Source organism: Coffea arabica, chromosome 7c (genome assembly GCF_036785885.1).
Source record: "Coffea arabica cultivar ET-39 chromosome 7c, Coffea Arabica ET-39 HiFi, whole genome shotgun sequence".
NCBI lineage: Eukaryota > Viridiplantae > Streptophyta > Magnoliopsida > Gentianales > Rubiaceae > Coffea > Coffea arabica.
The window spans coordinates 20,913,678-20,929,692 of record NC_092322.1 but is presented as its reverse complement, the minus strand read 5'-3'; the positions used below and the strand labels follow the sequence as shown (position 1 = coordinate 20,929,692).

At 35.5% G+C, this 16,015-nt stretch overlaps 1 protein-coding gene across 2 annotated transcripts; it reads left to right on the top strand.

Moving 5' to 3' along the window:
• Positions 1 to 1,447: 1,447 nt before the first annotated feature.
• Positions 1,448 to 4,826, top strand: LOC113699727 (DNA topoisomerase 3-alpha-like). 2 transcript variants are annotated; one of them, XM_027220081.2, is made up of 8 exons: positions 1,448 to 1,804; positions 2,212 to 2,390; positions 2,480 to 2,552; positions 2,880 to 3,002; positions 3,145 to 3,266; positions 3,358 to 3,430; positions 3,523 to 3,639; positions 4,244 to 4,442. In XM_027220081.2, the coding sequence occupies exons 1-8, from the start codon at positions 1,487 to 1,489 to the stop codon at positions 4,349 to 4,351; spliced, it is 1,113 nt and encodes a 370-aa protein (XP_027075882.2). In that variant the 5' UTR covers positions 1,448 to 1,486; the 3' UTR covers positions 4,352 to 4,442. The 2 variants fall into 2 exon arrangements, with proteins under 2 accessions (XP_027075882.2, XP_071913854.1); XM_072057753.1 differs by lacking the exon at positions 2,880 to 3,002 and having other exon boundaries at positions 4,244 to 4,826.
• Positions 4,827 to 16,015: the final 11,189 nt, after the last annotated feature.

Here is a 16,015-nt window from a genome sequence, read left to right as displayed (position 1 = left end):
ATACCTTTAATTTTGTAGTACCTATATATAGAGGTACCTTGGCACCTCTTGAGTGTACTTTTTGATTAGTTGGAATCATAAGAAAATCATTCTCCATTTCTCTACTTCTTACTCTAATATTTCAATTCCTATTATAGTAGTTCATTTTATTGATTGTACAACAACTTTATTGTAATGTATTGTAGAATCAGTAGAAAATTTTTTATATATTTGAGAACTGGGAAAACAAAATTTTCTTTCCCTTTTCCATTTCTTTTTCCTTTACTTTTTCTTTTTCCTTTCTTCTTCCTCCCTCCTTCTCCCCTCTTTCTCCTCTCTTTCCACTGCCACCACCCTACTCCTCCTACTGAAACCCCTCTCCCACCTTTTTTTTTTTTTTTCTTTTTTTCCTCCCCTTCCCTCCCTCTTCCTCCTCTCCTCTCCCTTTCCTTCTCCTCCCCCCTTCTCCTACCACTCCAACACTGTTTGCATGACCAGCAGGGAAGGGGGTGAGTTCAGGAGAGGGGGGAAGAGAATGGGGAAAAGAGAAGAGGAAGAGAGAGAAAGTGAGAAAGAGGAAAGAGTGAGAAGAAGAGAGAGAGAGAGGGGGAAGAAAGAAAGAAAGAAAGAAAAAAAGAGTTGTCTGCACCAGTAGAGGTGATTGCAAGCAGCGCCCAATGGTGGAGGTGGTGATAGACTGGGATGTGGGGAGGAAGTAAACAAAAGAAGGGAAAATAATTTCTCTTGTGTGTTTGGGTATTTGAGGTGTGCATTTAAAAAACTTTGGAAAGTTTTCTAAGATTGCTGTAATTAAGTTGTTAAAAAACTTGTAGAAGAAAAATTAACATAGGATCAATTCTACTTTGTACTCTTCAAATCTACGTGAATTTTCACTTTCATTCTTAATTTCAAAATGAGACACTATAATTTTTAACCTAAAAATTGTAGCCCATTTTTGTCCTTAAAAAATAAAATTTGTTACGCTTCAGTCTGTAAAATATAAAATTCATCTCACTTTAATCGTTAAAATATAAAAATTTTCACACTTTAATTTCTAAAGTATAAAATTTATCCCACTTTAGTTCATAGAATATGCCCGCTTAAGTATAAAATCTGTCATACTTCATGAACCATCTTTCTTAAGTGAGACAAATGGTATCATTGGAGGACTAAAATGTCTCATATTAGAACTTAGGGACTAAAATAAGAGTTTAGGTATAGTTGAAGGGTGCCAAGGGGAATTAACCCCACTGCTGCGATTTATTCAAAACTAAGGCCTTGTTTGGATTGTCGGTTTCCGTTGAAAAATTACATCATTTTTCGTGATCACATTTTTGTATTACCTTTTTTTCTCACATACATCAAATTGCTACAATAATTTTTCTATGAAAAATCACAGAAAATGCAATCTAAACATAATCTAAAATTTCCCTTTCCCTCGCCACTCCACGTCAACTGCGGGGCGGGAAAAAACTCCGACGAATTTTCCACTTCACCACTCTCAGAAATGGCCTATGGCGGCGGCCGCAGCGGAGGGCGGGCAATAAGAGTGCTGAACGTGGCGGAGAAACCGTCAGTGGCCAAAGCAGTTTCGGGATTCCTATCGAAGAACCAGCAAGGAGGATTGAGAGTAAGAGATGGACGGTCCAGATACAATAAGATATTCGAGTTCAATCACACCATCAATGGACAGCCTTGCCATATGTCCTTCACCTCCGTCACAGGTCATCTCATGGAGCTCGATTTCGACGATCGCTTCAGAAGATGGCATTCTTGTGACCCCGTCGATCTTTACCATGCTTCTGTTCGTAAATTCGTCCCTGAGGTATTCCATTAGCTCAGTTTGTTGGCTACTTTTTAGCTATTTTTTTCTGTCAACGATGAAGTATTTTGCTTGATTTCGTCTTTTGAAACTTTTTTTTGGAGGCTCCAAGCAATTCAGATGAGTGTAGTACATTGTGTTGTTTTGGTTGGACGTTATAGTTAGTTGCTTGGTTTTGAGCATTGGGTTGAGGTCTAGTTGATAATCAATGACTTGTATGTTTGTTTAGCACGATGGATGATAGATTTCTATGGTATAATATATAAATTTTTTTCTTTTATCTATATGGTTTAGTACCGATTTCTTTGTAATCTGCTGCAGCTTAGTTGATAGAACAGGGCTTGAATGTAGATTCTTATGCACTGGGTACATATAGTGAAATGTGTTGTATCTTTCATGGATGATTGTAGGACAAATCAGATATAAGAAGGACGCTGGAGGAAGAAGCTAGAAAGTGCCAGCGGCTTATCCTGTGGCTTGATTGTGATAGAGAAGGAGAAAATATTGCATTTGAGGTGATTGAAGTCTGTACACAAGCGAATCGCGATCTTAATATCTGGAGGGCTCGTTTCTCTGCATTAATTGAAAGGTAGCTGATTGCTTGCTCTGATAATAGTTTCTCAGGTTTCTGACTTTAAGGCTGTTTTGATTATTTGCTGAAAACCTTTTGATGGTCAGGGAAATTCAGAATTCAGTGCAGAATCTTGTCAGACCCAATCAATTGTTTGCTGATGCAGTGGATCTAAGACAAGTGTGTATCGTTTCAAAACTTAGTTGATCTTTAACGTTATGTCATGCTAATACCTTTCACTACTAAGGATCTGGCCTTTTTTCTTTTCTTTTTTTTTCCTGCTGTTACTGTCAACAACTTATATATGTACCTTTTACAAGTATATTGAACTTTTTTCTTGAGTTCCTTTACCTTCATATGTTCTGTTCACCTCAGCATTTTAATGTAAACTTTATATCTTTTTCTCTGGCTTGATTATTAGCACGGATTTTCATATTTAACAATGTGCTGGACACATGTTTATGTTCCGATACTATAAAGGCGAGCTAAACTTGAATTTTTCTGCAGGAGATAGACCTTCGGATTGGTGCCTCTTTTACTCGCTTTCAGACCATGTTTTTAAGAGATGCATTTATGATTAATCTTGCTACAGATGACAGGAATCTTGTTATAAGCTATGGACCCTCTCAGGTACTCGCAAGATGATGCTTTTATTATGCACTGGTAGATATAGTTGAAGACAAATTGGTGAATGTGAGCAGATCACACTGTCCATGATATGAAACAGAATTTTGGAGTATGTTAGTTACAGTGTGCCATTACTTTACTGCAGTTTCCAACATTGGGCTTTGTCGTGGAGCGCTACTGGGAAAATCAGTCACACGAGGCTGAAGAGTTCTGGACTATTAATTGTACGCACAACACAGATGAAGGCGCTGCTAACTTTAAGTGGATGTACTCTTCTAAAATCTTCTTACATATTTAACATTTTTAGGTTGAGATGTATGCTTGAAATTTTCAAATTTCATAAGTTGTGGCTTTGCAGGCGGGGACATTTCTTTGATTATGCATGTGCAGCAATAGTTTATGAAATGTGCATCCAAGAACCTACTGTCACTGTGAGTATTATTTAACAGTGTGAGACCACTGCTGGTTTGGAAACAGACATGCATTATGGGCTTTGGCATTTACCAACTTTCTCTCCGTGCAGGTCACAGAGATCAAGGAACAAGAAAAACTTAAATATCTTCCTCTTCCTTTGAGTACCCTTGAGCTTGAGAAGCGTGCATCTCATTTCTTTCACATGAGTCCTGCACATACCATGAAGGTGATATTTCATATTTGATATACAATGTTAATTCTTCATCCTTCATGATGCTCTTTAAAAGTTCTAGCTCATGTTTTATGTCTCCATGTATCCTAGAAATGATAGTAGAGCTGCTTTCTTATGCAGTCTCCTCTTATCATGCAATGCTATCCTGTGGAAGCTGTCCCTTTTTGAGACTGACACTGTCACAACCCATGATCTCCAAAAGATTGAAATTTGAAAACGGAAATGTCAAAGTCCTTTCTGCTGTAGGGTCTTATAAGTGTGATCATGCTTCAGCTTTTTGTGATGCTATCTCCTTCTCATCCATTGTAATATTGGCGACCTTAGGGCTAAGTGTTTTACATTTTTAGTAACATGGTTATGCATTTTTTTCCACTTGAAATTTCTTGATGTCGAAATGCCATATTGGCATCTTGAAATTATGGTGTACCACCTATCATAGATCAAAAGTACTTAGCCATCATTTCATTCTTATATTTGCCCATACCATGATTGCTTTTGAAATTTTTTCGATTTTCAAACAGTAAATTTCATGTAAAATAGCCTGATTTTTCTTTTTTTTTTTGGTGTCCTTCTATTTGTAATCTTCTTGACTTTATAGGTAGCAGAAGATCTGTACCAAACTGGATTTATCAGTTATCCTCGTACTGAGACTGACCGCTTCTCAGAGAAGACTGACTTGCAGTGGGTAGTTGTTCCTTTACGATAACTCAAAGTAATTTGCTCAGCATTGGGATGTGACATAGTTAAATTTTATGTGTAGCCTAATCGATAAGCAAAACTGCTCAATTCAGGTTCAATTAAAAGCCCAAAAAAAAAAAGGATTCAGCATATATGCTTTGCTAGTGAGCTTTCATCGGTGTTCTGATTGATGAAAGTTACTAAGGTTTGCCTAGTGTTTTTCTAAGCCAAGGCAAGCTTGCAGGGATGTCTGCAAGAGAGAGAGAGAGAGAGAGAGAGAAGCTGTTAAGGTGGGAAAAGATGCTGCTACTGTTACTGATACTGCAGCTGAAAGGAGGAACAATAATTAAAGAGGCTTTGGAAGTTTAACCAGTAGGATCCCATGGTCAATATTTGTGTTGATTTGCATTCAAAGCCATATTTGTGGGATGAGGCTACCCAAATGCTTGATAAACAAGAAATTAGGGTGCATCTCTATTTTGAATTTGGCTAGAGAATTATAATACCTGTTTTAGCACTAAAACCATTCTTTTCCACTACAGTGGTGTAGATGATAAAACTCTCATTGCAGATTGCTAACTTTTTTGATAGCATTTGTTGAATAAACTTGCACACTTTTTGTTACTAATAGCTGGAAAAAGGAGCATCGTAAGTTTCTTCATCTTTTTCCTAGGTCCAAGTTCATTGCAGATCCACTTTTTTTACAGTCTATTCGCACATTTGTCCAAAGGATTATAGAGCTCTTAAATTTACTTCATGTCAAGAGCTATTGATTTTCCCTGATTTGCATGTATTAAATAAACGTCTCTTGTCAAGGCACTCAATAGTTGTCCAAAGTACAAAGACTCTTCAAAGTATTTTCAGTAGATATGGTACAAAACTTGATATCGGAATGTGCATAGGGTGTTCAGGGATGTTTAAAAGTTGAGATGAGCTGTATGTGATCAAGTTCAACTGCTTTTCTCTAGGCTCCATTTTGCTTCAAGCAAGATTCTTAAGCTTGTCTCCCTTAGTGATTGCTACGTCGAGATATGTTTGAGCTTCATATTGACAGATCATTTGAACTTGTTATTTTTCTCCTTTGTAGTAGTTTAACTACACATTCATTTTGTTATTTTAGTTGGATACTTGTTATATGTATGTAAACCACAAGTTCATACCAATAAATGAAAGGTTTTGTGTACATACAGAACCCAAAAAAAAAACTATCCATACTTCATTAGCTTTTCACAGCAAATGTTCATTTTAGAACTCAAGAAAACTGCAGAAGTGAAATTGGAAATGATGTTTACAAGACTGGTTGCCTCCTGTTAACCCCTTTGGGGGAATCAAAGTACTGACTGCCCAACGCAAAAGATTAGCAGCTCTCTTAAGAATTCCATGTAACATAAAAGGTTACTGGATGTGACATCGATTCTCTAGCTTTACCCATTGGAAGCTTCCTCACCATTGAAGCTGTTTCGAAATGGAAAGGACCGGAAAACCCTACTGAAGTTCGGAGTTTTATTGGATTAGTAGGGTATTACTGGAGATTTATCAAAGATTTTTTTAGAATTGCTGGACCAATGATCGAGCTGACCAAGAAAAATGGGAAGTTTATATGGAGTTCTAAGTGTGAAAATAATTTCCAGGAATTGAAAAAACGGTTAACAAGGGCACCTGTGTTAGCTTTGCCAAACGGAAATGATAGTTTTGTGGTTTATACAGATGCATCTAAAGAATGTTTGGGATGTGTGTTGATGCAAAATGACAAGTGATAGCATATGCCTCTAGGAAATTGAAACCGTATGAAGGGAATTACCCGACTCATGATTTGGAGTTAGCTGCTGTGGTCTTTGCTTTGAAGAAATGGAGACATTACTTGTATGGAGTAACGTTTGAAGTCTTTATTGATCACAAAAGTCTTAAGTACTTATTTTCACAGAAGGAACTGAATTTGAGGCAATGTAGATGGATGAAATTTTTGGAAAACTATGACTGTACGATTAAGTACCATCCAGGAAAAACTAATGTAGTGGCTGACGCTTTGAGTCGTCAAGTACAGATGGCTGGATTGATGATTAAGGAATTCCAATTGTTGGAAGAAGTTAGTTATTGGAATTCTCGACTGGAACCGAGGAAAGTAATTTTGGGGAATATTGTATTGAATTTCACTTTGATGGAACGTATCAAGGAATCTCAAGGAAAGGACACTGAGGTGCAGAAGTGGTTGGAAAATGTTAAAAAGGAGGACAAGTCGGACTTCAACTTGGGAACAAACGGTGTATTGAGATTTCGAAATCGGGTGGTTGTGTCAAAGGATTAAGGGTTTAAAAAGGAAATTTTAGAAGACACACACCGATCAAAGTTTACGGTACACCCAGGAGGGAATAAAATGTACCAAGACTTAAAGAGTCTGTATTGGTGGGAGAACATGAAGAAGAAGATTGCTCAATTTGTCCAAATATACTTAATTTGTCAACAGGTTAAAACCGAACATCAGAAATCATCGGGACTTTTGCAACCTCTAGAAATACCTGAGTGAAAATGGGAGAATATCACCATGGATTTTATATCGGGATTACCAAGGACACAGAGAGGTCATGATGCGATTTGGGTAATAGTGGATGATTGACCAAATCGGCTCATTTTCTGCCGATTAATATGAAATACCTGTTAGAGAAACTGATCAGGTTGTATTTGGATGAGATCATTAGGTTGTATGGAATACCTGTCAGTATCGTGTCGGATAGGGATCCAAGATTTGTTTCGAGGTTCTGGCAAAAAATGCAAGAAGTGTTAGGGATTAAATTGAATTTTAATACTACTTATCATCCCCAAACCGATGGACAGTCTGAAAGGACAATTCAGACCCTTGAGGATATGTTGGAGTAAGTTTTTGACTTTAGTAGAATTTACCTACAACAATAGTTTCCATTCTTCTATTCAGATGGCCTCGTATGAGGCACTTTATGGTCGCAAATGTAGGTCTCCGATTTGTTGGGATAAAATAGGTGAACGAAAAATCTTAAATCCGACTACAGTGTCTTGGATTGAAGAAGCAAATGAGAAAGTAAAGTTGGTACACCAAAGAATTCAGACCGCTCAGAGCCACCAAAAGAGTTACGCCGATAATCGGAGAAAATATTTGGAGTTTACTGTTGGAGATTTGGTATTTCTCAAAATCACACCCTTGAAAACAAGCGTGATGTCTGGAAAAGGAAAGAAATTACAACCGAGATTTGTAGGACCTTACAAGATTATCCAACGTGTGGAGAATGTAGCCTATAAGCTTGAATTGCCATCGAGTTTATCTCGAATCCATAATGTATTCCATGTATCTATACTTAAGAAGTATCATCCAGACCCTTCTCACATTTTGCAACTGAAGAGTATTGAGATTGATGAGACTTTAACCTATAAAGAGAAACCGGTGAAACTTCTGGATCGAAAGGTGAAGGAATTGAAGAACAAGTAGATACCACTAGTAAAAGTTCTTTGGAGGAACCAAGGAGTTGAAGAAGAAACATGGGAAGTTGAAAAAACGATCAGAGAGAAATATCCGGACTTGTTTGCCAATCAAGGTAAAATTTCGAGCACGAAATTCTCTTAAGGGGGAATGGATGTGAGGACTCGAAAATCTATTATTTTTTAAATCTCTAATTTTGGCTTAATTAATTATTTATTTAGATTTTTGCCACGAATAATATTTTCTAACCTTATTAGACCTGAGTACATGGTATTATAGTTTCGTTATATTTTTAAAGTGTCTCGTTTCAAAAATTATTTTCTTAGAAGTTTATTTAGTGAAAAAGTGAAAACGCGTTTCGAAAAATTAACCAATTGGGAGTACATTAAACCCGGAAAATTAGAGACATGTACAATGGTCTTAAAATAGGTAAATTTAAGTTTAAATACTCAAGTGATAGTTAGTGGTACGATTGTTATAAGAATTTCTCAAAAGTTTCACTTTATTGCGCCTAAATTAGAAATATCCGTTTTCACGCGCGCGATTAATTGAGGGACTTTAGACCATTATTTTGGGACAATTAAGAGTGAATAATATTTATATGAATATAAATATATTAGAGGTTTAGTGGACTAGTGAAATAAATTCGAAAGGAATCGAGCCCAAAATGCGCGTGTACACGCGCAAGAGAGAGTTGACTTTTGGCGAATTGTGGCCACACATTTAAGCTTACTTTAGAAGCTTTATTTCAGCATATCGGGCCTCTTTCTTTCTCATTTGGCCGAAACATCAGGTGCAACAAAACAACTCCAAGTTTTGCAAATTCCATCTCCAAATCTAACACAAATCTTCATCCAATTCACATCCAACTTAAACCACACGTGGCTTAACACTTAAGGATCATTTGAGCTGCAAAGGGGAGCTGAAAATCACGATTTTGCTGGAGTAAAGGGGGGTCGAAATTCTGCTTGATCATCAAACCAAAGTAGGTAATGATCCAACACTCTAAACTTGGTTTATAGAGGTTGTTTAACACCTTTAAGCTTGAATATTCATATGGGTGGTTGTTATTGTTGGAAATTTAAAAGGTGGGCTCTATGAACTCCCACCCTTTGTCTTGATGGCTGATGTGATGATTGATGATGAGTTTAATGTTGGTTTAGTGCTCAAAATGGTAGATTAATGGTGTATTAGTAGTATGAACTTCAAGAAATGCATGAGAGAAAAAGTTCCAATTCTGCCCCTGCTTTGAACGTATCTATTTCTGTGGAATTTTGGGGTTGTAATGACTTATATATGATGTTTATATGTTGTATAGATGGTGTATGAAATTTCATTGAAAAATATTGAGATTTGGTGGGTTAAATGAATTGATTTCACAAAGCTAGTAAATCTGGAACTGTTCCCGTAATGCTCTAACCAGCTTTCGTATTTCGGCCATAATTTTGTGCTCTGACGTCAAAATCGAGTGCCATCAACGAAATTTAAAACTAGACATTCCAATCTTTTCGACGGTATAAAATGCACGTTCTGGTTCCATGTATGTGAGCCGAACCAACCATTTAAAGTCGGCTGTTCTGTTTCTCTGTTTTACTGAAACGAAATGCTGAGGTTACAACTTGTGGCTCGAATTCGAGCTAGTTGTATGCCAAATTTCAAAATGATTTCTTCTGTGAAATTATAGCTCTATGAATGTGTTTTCCAACGCCATAAAGCATGCCCAATTTCGAGTTAATTTGAGTGATTTGTGATCAAAATACGGAACCTGTCCTACTCTTGAAAACCCTGACTTTTGAACAGATTTGATGCAAGACTTGGTATAGACTTGTTAACTGAATATTTTGGTGCTAAACACTTACCAAATGTACCATGAATATTCCTTAGGCTTTGCCTACACTAATGAGTCATGTTTGAGAAATTTTTTCTTGACCAAATGTTTGAAATGGAAAACAAAAGGTTCAAGGCAGTTTTGTCTTAGTATTTTCGAAACTTTGGGTGTTTGATTGGCTACCTTCCCGAAGGTATTTTTCCATGAAATTTGATAGAGAGATACTCTTTATATAGGAGTATTATACTGCCGAATTTTGTACCAATCCAAGTCCATTTCGATACCTAACTAAAGTTCCAAAGTTGAAAGCTCAAATCTGGAAATTTGTTCACCAGTTTTGAATTTTTCCCAAATTTCGAGTTACCGTATCTCGGTGCTCAAAACTTCGATCCTTGATCCTCTTTTTCTGTTATAAACCTTGCAACTCTAATTGAGTTACAAATTTCAGAGGCTAGCTCGCAACATGTGAATTTTGCCGAATTTTCAAAGTTAGCAAAAAACCAACCCCGGCTCAATTCTGAGTGTTCTGGAACAGCAACTTTAATCCCATTTTTGAATATCTTTCACTTAGATTCATGGAAAAGTGTCTTCTAAGAACTTTTAGTACTTTCAAAGAGGTTTCCAACGGTATCAAGTTTTCCAATTTTTGACATGTAGAATGTGAGATACGATTTTTCAAAATATCATATCAAAATTGAAAATTTTTCGAATTCCAAAGGAAGGGAATTTTCAAGCACTCCTTATTCCTTCGATATTACTTCAACATGTCCTTGATCCTCTTTTTCTGTTATAAACCTTGCAACTCTAATTGAGTTACAAATTTCAGAGGCTAGCTCGCAACATGTGAATTTTGCCGAATTTTCAAAGTTAGCAAAAAACCAACCCCGGCTCAATTCTGAGTGTTCTGGAACAGCAACTTTAATCCCATTTTTGAATATCTTTCACTTAGATTCATGGAAAAGTGTCTTCTAAGAACTTTTAGTACTTTCAAAGAGGTTTCCAACGGTATCAAGTTTTCCAATTTTTGACATGTAGAATGTGAGATACGATTTTTCAAAATATCATATCAAAATTGAAAATTTTTCGAATTCCAAAGGAAGGGAATTTTCAAGCACTCCTTATTCCTTCGATATTACTTCAACATGTTATACCTGATTTTCCAAAATGAAAACTCGATCGCTCTTGTACTTTAAGAAACTCTAATTGAATCTCGATTTACGAGTAATTGAGGTTCGATTTCATGAAATTTCCTTAGATTGTACTAGTGTACAATCTTCCTTGACAATTGAGATATATGAGTGATGCTTCACTATTATTTGCTCAAGCGCACACGAGAACCCACAAGAGAATCCCACGGTGGCCGCTTAAACTTCGAGTGCCCATTTTCTTCTCGTTTTACTTGGTGAGTGTCAAGTGTGTGTTACTTGAACTCCTGTGAATTCGATACGTGATTACTTGTTATTGATACTTGAAATTTTACGAAATGGAGTCGAGTGTGTACTTTATCGCACTCATTCTCATTCGAAATGATTTAACTCATGCTCAAATTGCTTGAATATATCGATTGTTTGGATACATCGATTGCTTGTACGTTTCAATGATTGATACATGATATGGTATGCTATGGCTGCATACGTCGTTGGAATGAATCTCCTCGACACACAATTGCACATGGGGACGCTCACATCTCATTGGCCGATCTTGGACTCGAGTCGGCATGGGTTTGGTCGAGAATCTTGGCGAGTCATGAGATATATAAGCTTGACCTAATGAGAGGTCTTGCTTGGCATACTCGAGTAGTATTGCCACAAACAAATGACAGGCGAGCCCGATACAGGGGTATGTAAGGTGAAAGGGGACAAGTTAAGTGGAGTTCTACGGACAAAACCTACCCAATTGACGGAGTGTCAATTCGTGGAGGTTATTGATCGTGCAAGTGGAATATAGCTCCTAAAAGCTCCTATATCTTTGAATTGTTTCCGTTTATTTTCCGGTAAATTGTTAATTATTGAAACATATTATTGCTTAGCTTGTAATTGGGATTATTACTTGAATTACGTGTTTCCATGTGTGTCCTTGGCCTCACGAGCGTTTTGCTCACCCTATAGATTTGTTTTCCTTAACATGACTGGAAATGGAGTTAACACAGAGAAATCTCCTTTTGGATATATTTTGTTTTAGGGTTTCAAATGTATTTTGGCTTGACCCCTTTATGATTGTACTTTTGGAAGTTTAATGTATCATTCGGATATATGTGATGTATATTTGGGAATTTAAGTTGTATTTTGAACGCCCGACGTGCGGGTTGGATAATGGATGGATATTGTTAAGCATGAACGCTTCCGCACTATATGTATTTGTACTAATTTGATTGTGGTATCTAGTATCACTTTAAACTTGAACGTTTATTGCTTGAATCCTGGCGAGAGTTCGGCAAGCGTTCTGCGGATACCCTTTGGTGCGCCTTAGGGAGAAGTGGGGCGTCGCATACCTTCTTTTCTAAATGATCACACAATGAATCAATCAATGAATGAACAATATTACTTGAGAGAAGTAGAAAAGATAAGTAATTTAAGGATCACAACATAACAATAAGTAAATAAGAAGAAAGGAATTGCAAACCAATTGACTACCAAGCTCCTCTTGAACTTGAAGATCAATTCAAACAAGCTTTTTCAAGTTAATGAAATACAACCAATCTTGTGTACAAAGGAAGGCTCACTTTCTCCTTACCCCACACTCTACTTGGTCAATATAGAAAGTTTTACTATCACTCAGGACAACCCTCACAGAGCTACACTATTGAAATATTCACTTACAAATGAAAAACTTACAATGAATTTCACACCACCAAAACTACAAATCTTCATTAGAGAGTATTTTCTCACTAAAACTACTCTATATCTTTTGTATCTTTAACACGCAAAAGTTGTTTGAAATTTCTGACTATGCATTATTTATATAAGACCAAAAAAGTGCTTGATTAATGCTTCCAACGGATAGAAAGCAGCTGAAGAGTCAACTAGTCGTTGGGAGTATCGAACGTCCGGTACAGCTGATGCTTGCGTCCGACAGCATACAGTGAATTTGAAAAATCATCTTAATTCTTTCGGACGTTCGGTAATGGAGTTCTTGATGCGTCCGAAGTGCTATATTGTTTATCAGATGTCAAATGTTGTCTTCGCGAGCGTCCGACTGTTTTCAACTTCCTTTATCTCTTTCAAATGCTCTTGTTATTTGAATCTGATTTGCTTCATAGTTGAAAGTATTTCTTGAAGAGATATTAGTATCATTCAATTATTTTGTAAACATCAAAAGTTAGGGACCAAAGTTAACATTTTCCCCCTTTTTGATGATGACAAAACAATGGATGGAAGAAAGAAAAATATTGAGCATAAACTCCCCCTCACTCATTGCATCAAAAATTTTTAAGTGCCAAACTTATAATTTCAGAATAACTCCTCCTTTCACATAGTATCCATTTCTTCCCTTTTTTGTCATCATAAGATGAAAATAAAATCCAACAACTATAATCCATAATGTAGTTGCTATAACAGAGAATCCAAAATACCAATAAAAAATAGAGAAATGATACCAGAATTCAACAATCACCAACATACCAACATCAATCATCAGTCAAAAACAGAGAATTAATACCAAATGAACTACCAAACAGAGAAATATTAACCAAAATACATTACCAATTCAACTAGAAACCATCAATGTTAACCAAGATCTATTAGTACAGAGTATTTGAAACATCAAAAGAGAAAATACAAAAGATGCATTCTAATATGAAGTGCAAATGTCCCTAGAATGCCTAAAGTGTAATCACAAAATTTCGAAAAGTCACAACATTTAAATTTCGAACCATTGTCATTTCTAATTTTAACAATATTCAAACCAAGCAGATTTTGAACTTTTACAAATAGGAAAACAAAATTTTTTTGGAAGTATCATCTTTGTGAGCAAGAAAAATCACCCAAGTGTTTCTAAATAATCATCAATAATGACTAAACAATATCTCTTACCACCTAAACTAACAATTTGTGTAGTACCAAACAAAATCAAGATGTAAAAGCTTCAATGGTCTTGAGGTAGAAACACGTCATCTCCAAATGTCATTATGCCACTAGACTTTGGTTTGAATTTGATGAATTGTAATGGATCACCTGTCATGTGTCTTGAACATTCACCGTCTATGAACCACTTTAATTTATTAATAATGTTCACCAGTTTCACCTACTTAAGAATTCAAGAACTAATATTTGGTACCTATTAATTTTTTGGTCCTTGAGAGTTAGCATCATATCTAACTATCCACATACATTTCATGCCTCTTCTATGTTCTTCCTCACATAGCAATTGCTTTTCATGTGACTTTTTTGACAATAAAAATTACACATAACCAATGAGTTATTTGTATAAATAGGTTTAATAAATCTTATTTATCTTCTCTTATAAACAACAAAATCATTTGCACCATAATTTATCTTCTTTTCATAAGTGCCAAGATGAGCTTTTGTTCCATTTCCTTGAAAACAGTTTTGTTTCTTATATTGGAGAAACTCATTTAGATTATCCATTCTTTTTTTCAGATCATTTTGTTCCTCTTTGAATATTTCACAAAATTTTATTTTTCTATCAAGCTTATTTTATAAATCAATCTCATTCTTTTTCAAGAAATCATTTGCAGTTTTCAGCTTCTTGTTTTCTTAAAAAAGGCGTGTATTATCCTCAAAAAGAAAATTAATTTTGTGTTTTAATTCCTTGTTTCTAGCATAAAATTCTTTCAAACTATTATGCAATTTTTTAATAAAAGACTCAAAATCATCATCACTTTCAAATTGAAGGTTAGAAGTTATTACCCCATTATTTCCAATGGCCATATAAACTAATTGAACAGATTTTTCTTCCTCTTCAATTTTACCATCAGAGTTGCACTCATTCCATGTGAATTGGAAGTTGTTGAATCTTGATTTTCTTTCTTCTTTCTTCATTTTCGTTGGACACTCACTCATGTAGTGTTCAAGTTGGCCGCATTCATAGTATTTGTTACCTTGTTTTTTGTTGGCCTCTAACTTTCCATTGTTTCTTGCATTATTGAATTGATTGGAATTCGGATTGCTAGGTCCTTCTTTTTCTAAATCTCCTTTTGTTGAGAATTCTCTTGAAACTTTTTGTGATGAGAGTTAGATCATTGTCATCCACATCCATATCTTCTTCATCCAAGGAAGCCGAGTCATCTTCATCTAGAGATGCTTTTAGAGCAATACTCCTTCTTACCTTTGCATCTTCTTCTTCTTGTACTTTAGTCTTAAGTTTCAACTCATAAGAGATTAGAGAATTAATAAAAGATTCAATGGGTATAGAATTCAAATCTTTAATGTCTTCAATAACAGTCACCTTACTCTTCCAATCCTTGGACAAAACATTCAAGATTTTTCTATTTTTCTCTCCTAAAGAGTATTCCTTTTCTAGCATCTCTAAATTTTTAATAAAATCATTGAATCTATAATATATTTTATCAATATTTTCTTGAGATTCTATCTTAAACGACTCATACTTAGTAACCAAGATAGATTTCATTTGTTCTCTAACATTTTCACTATCTTTATGAATTTCTCTCAATTTATCCCAAATTTTCATAGATGACTTTCAACCCTTGATTCTAATAGATTCATTTAAGTCTAAAGTACTATATAACACATTCATAGCTTTTGCATTTAAGGTGAGATGATTTCTATCCTCTGCAGTTAATTCATTTCTTGTTTTTGGTCTAGGTCTATGAGTGTTTTCATCTACTATAGATGCATCATATGGACTTTCATTAACAATAAATCACAATTCAATATCAATCGATTGCAAGAAGATAATTATTCTTTCTTTCCAACTCACATAATTTGATCCATTAAACATTGGAAGTCTAATCACAGACTATTCTTTAAAAAATATGGCATTGTTGGTTGTCATATTTACTTCTAAACCGCTTGAACTTAATTTCTAAGAGACCAAACTCTGATACCAATGGTTAGTCCCAAAGACAACCTAAGAGGGGGTGAATTAGGGTGATTAGAAAGTTAATCAAGTTATGGGCAATTTTTTGCTCAATATGAAATTTACCCTCTTTTCTAAATGATCATACAATGAATTAATCGATGAATGAACAATATCACTTGAGAGAAATAGAAGAGATAAGCAATTTAAGAATCACAACATAACAATAAGTAAATGAGAAGAAAGGAATTGCAAACCAATTAACTACCAAGCTCCTCTTGAACTTAAAGATCAATTCAAACAAACTTCTTCAAGCTGATGAAATACAACTAATCTTGTGTACAAAGGAAGGCTTACTTCCTGCTTGCCCCAAATTCTACTTGGTCAAGATAGGAAGTTTTACTATCCCTCAGGACAAC

Coding starts and splice junctions, on each gene's coding strand:
- LOC113699727 (XM_027220081.2), top strand. CDS start 1,487: ATGGCCTATGGCGGCGGCCGCAGCGGAGGGCGGGCAATAAGAGTGCTG. Junction 3,003..3,144: donor TAAGCTATGGACCCTCTCAG/GTACTCGCAAGA, acceptor ACTTTACTGCAG/TTTCCAACATTGGGCTTTGT. Junction 3,640..4,243: donor GTCCTGCACATACCATGAAG/GTGATATTTCAT, acceptor TTGACTTTATAG/GTAGCAGAAGATCTGTACCA.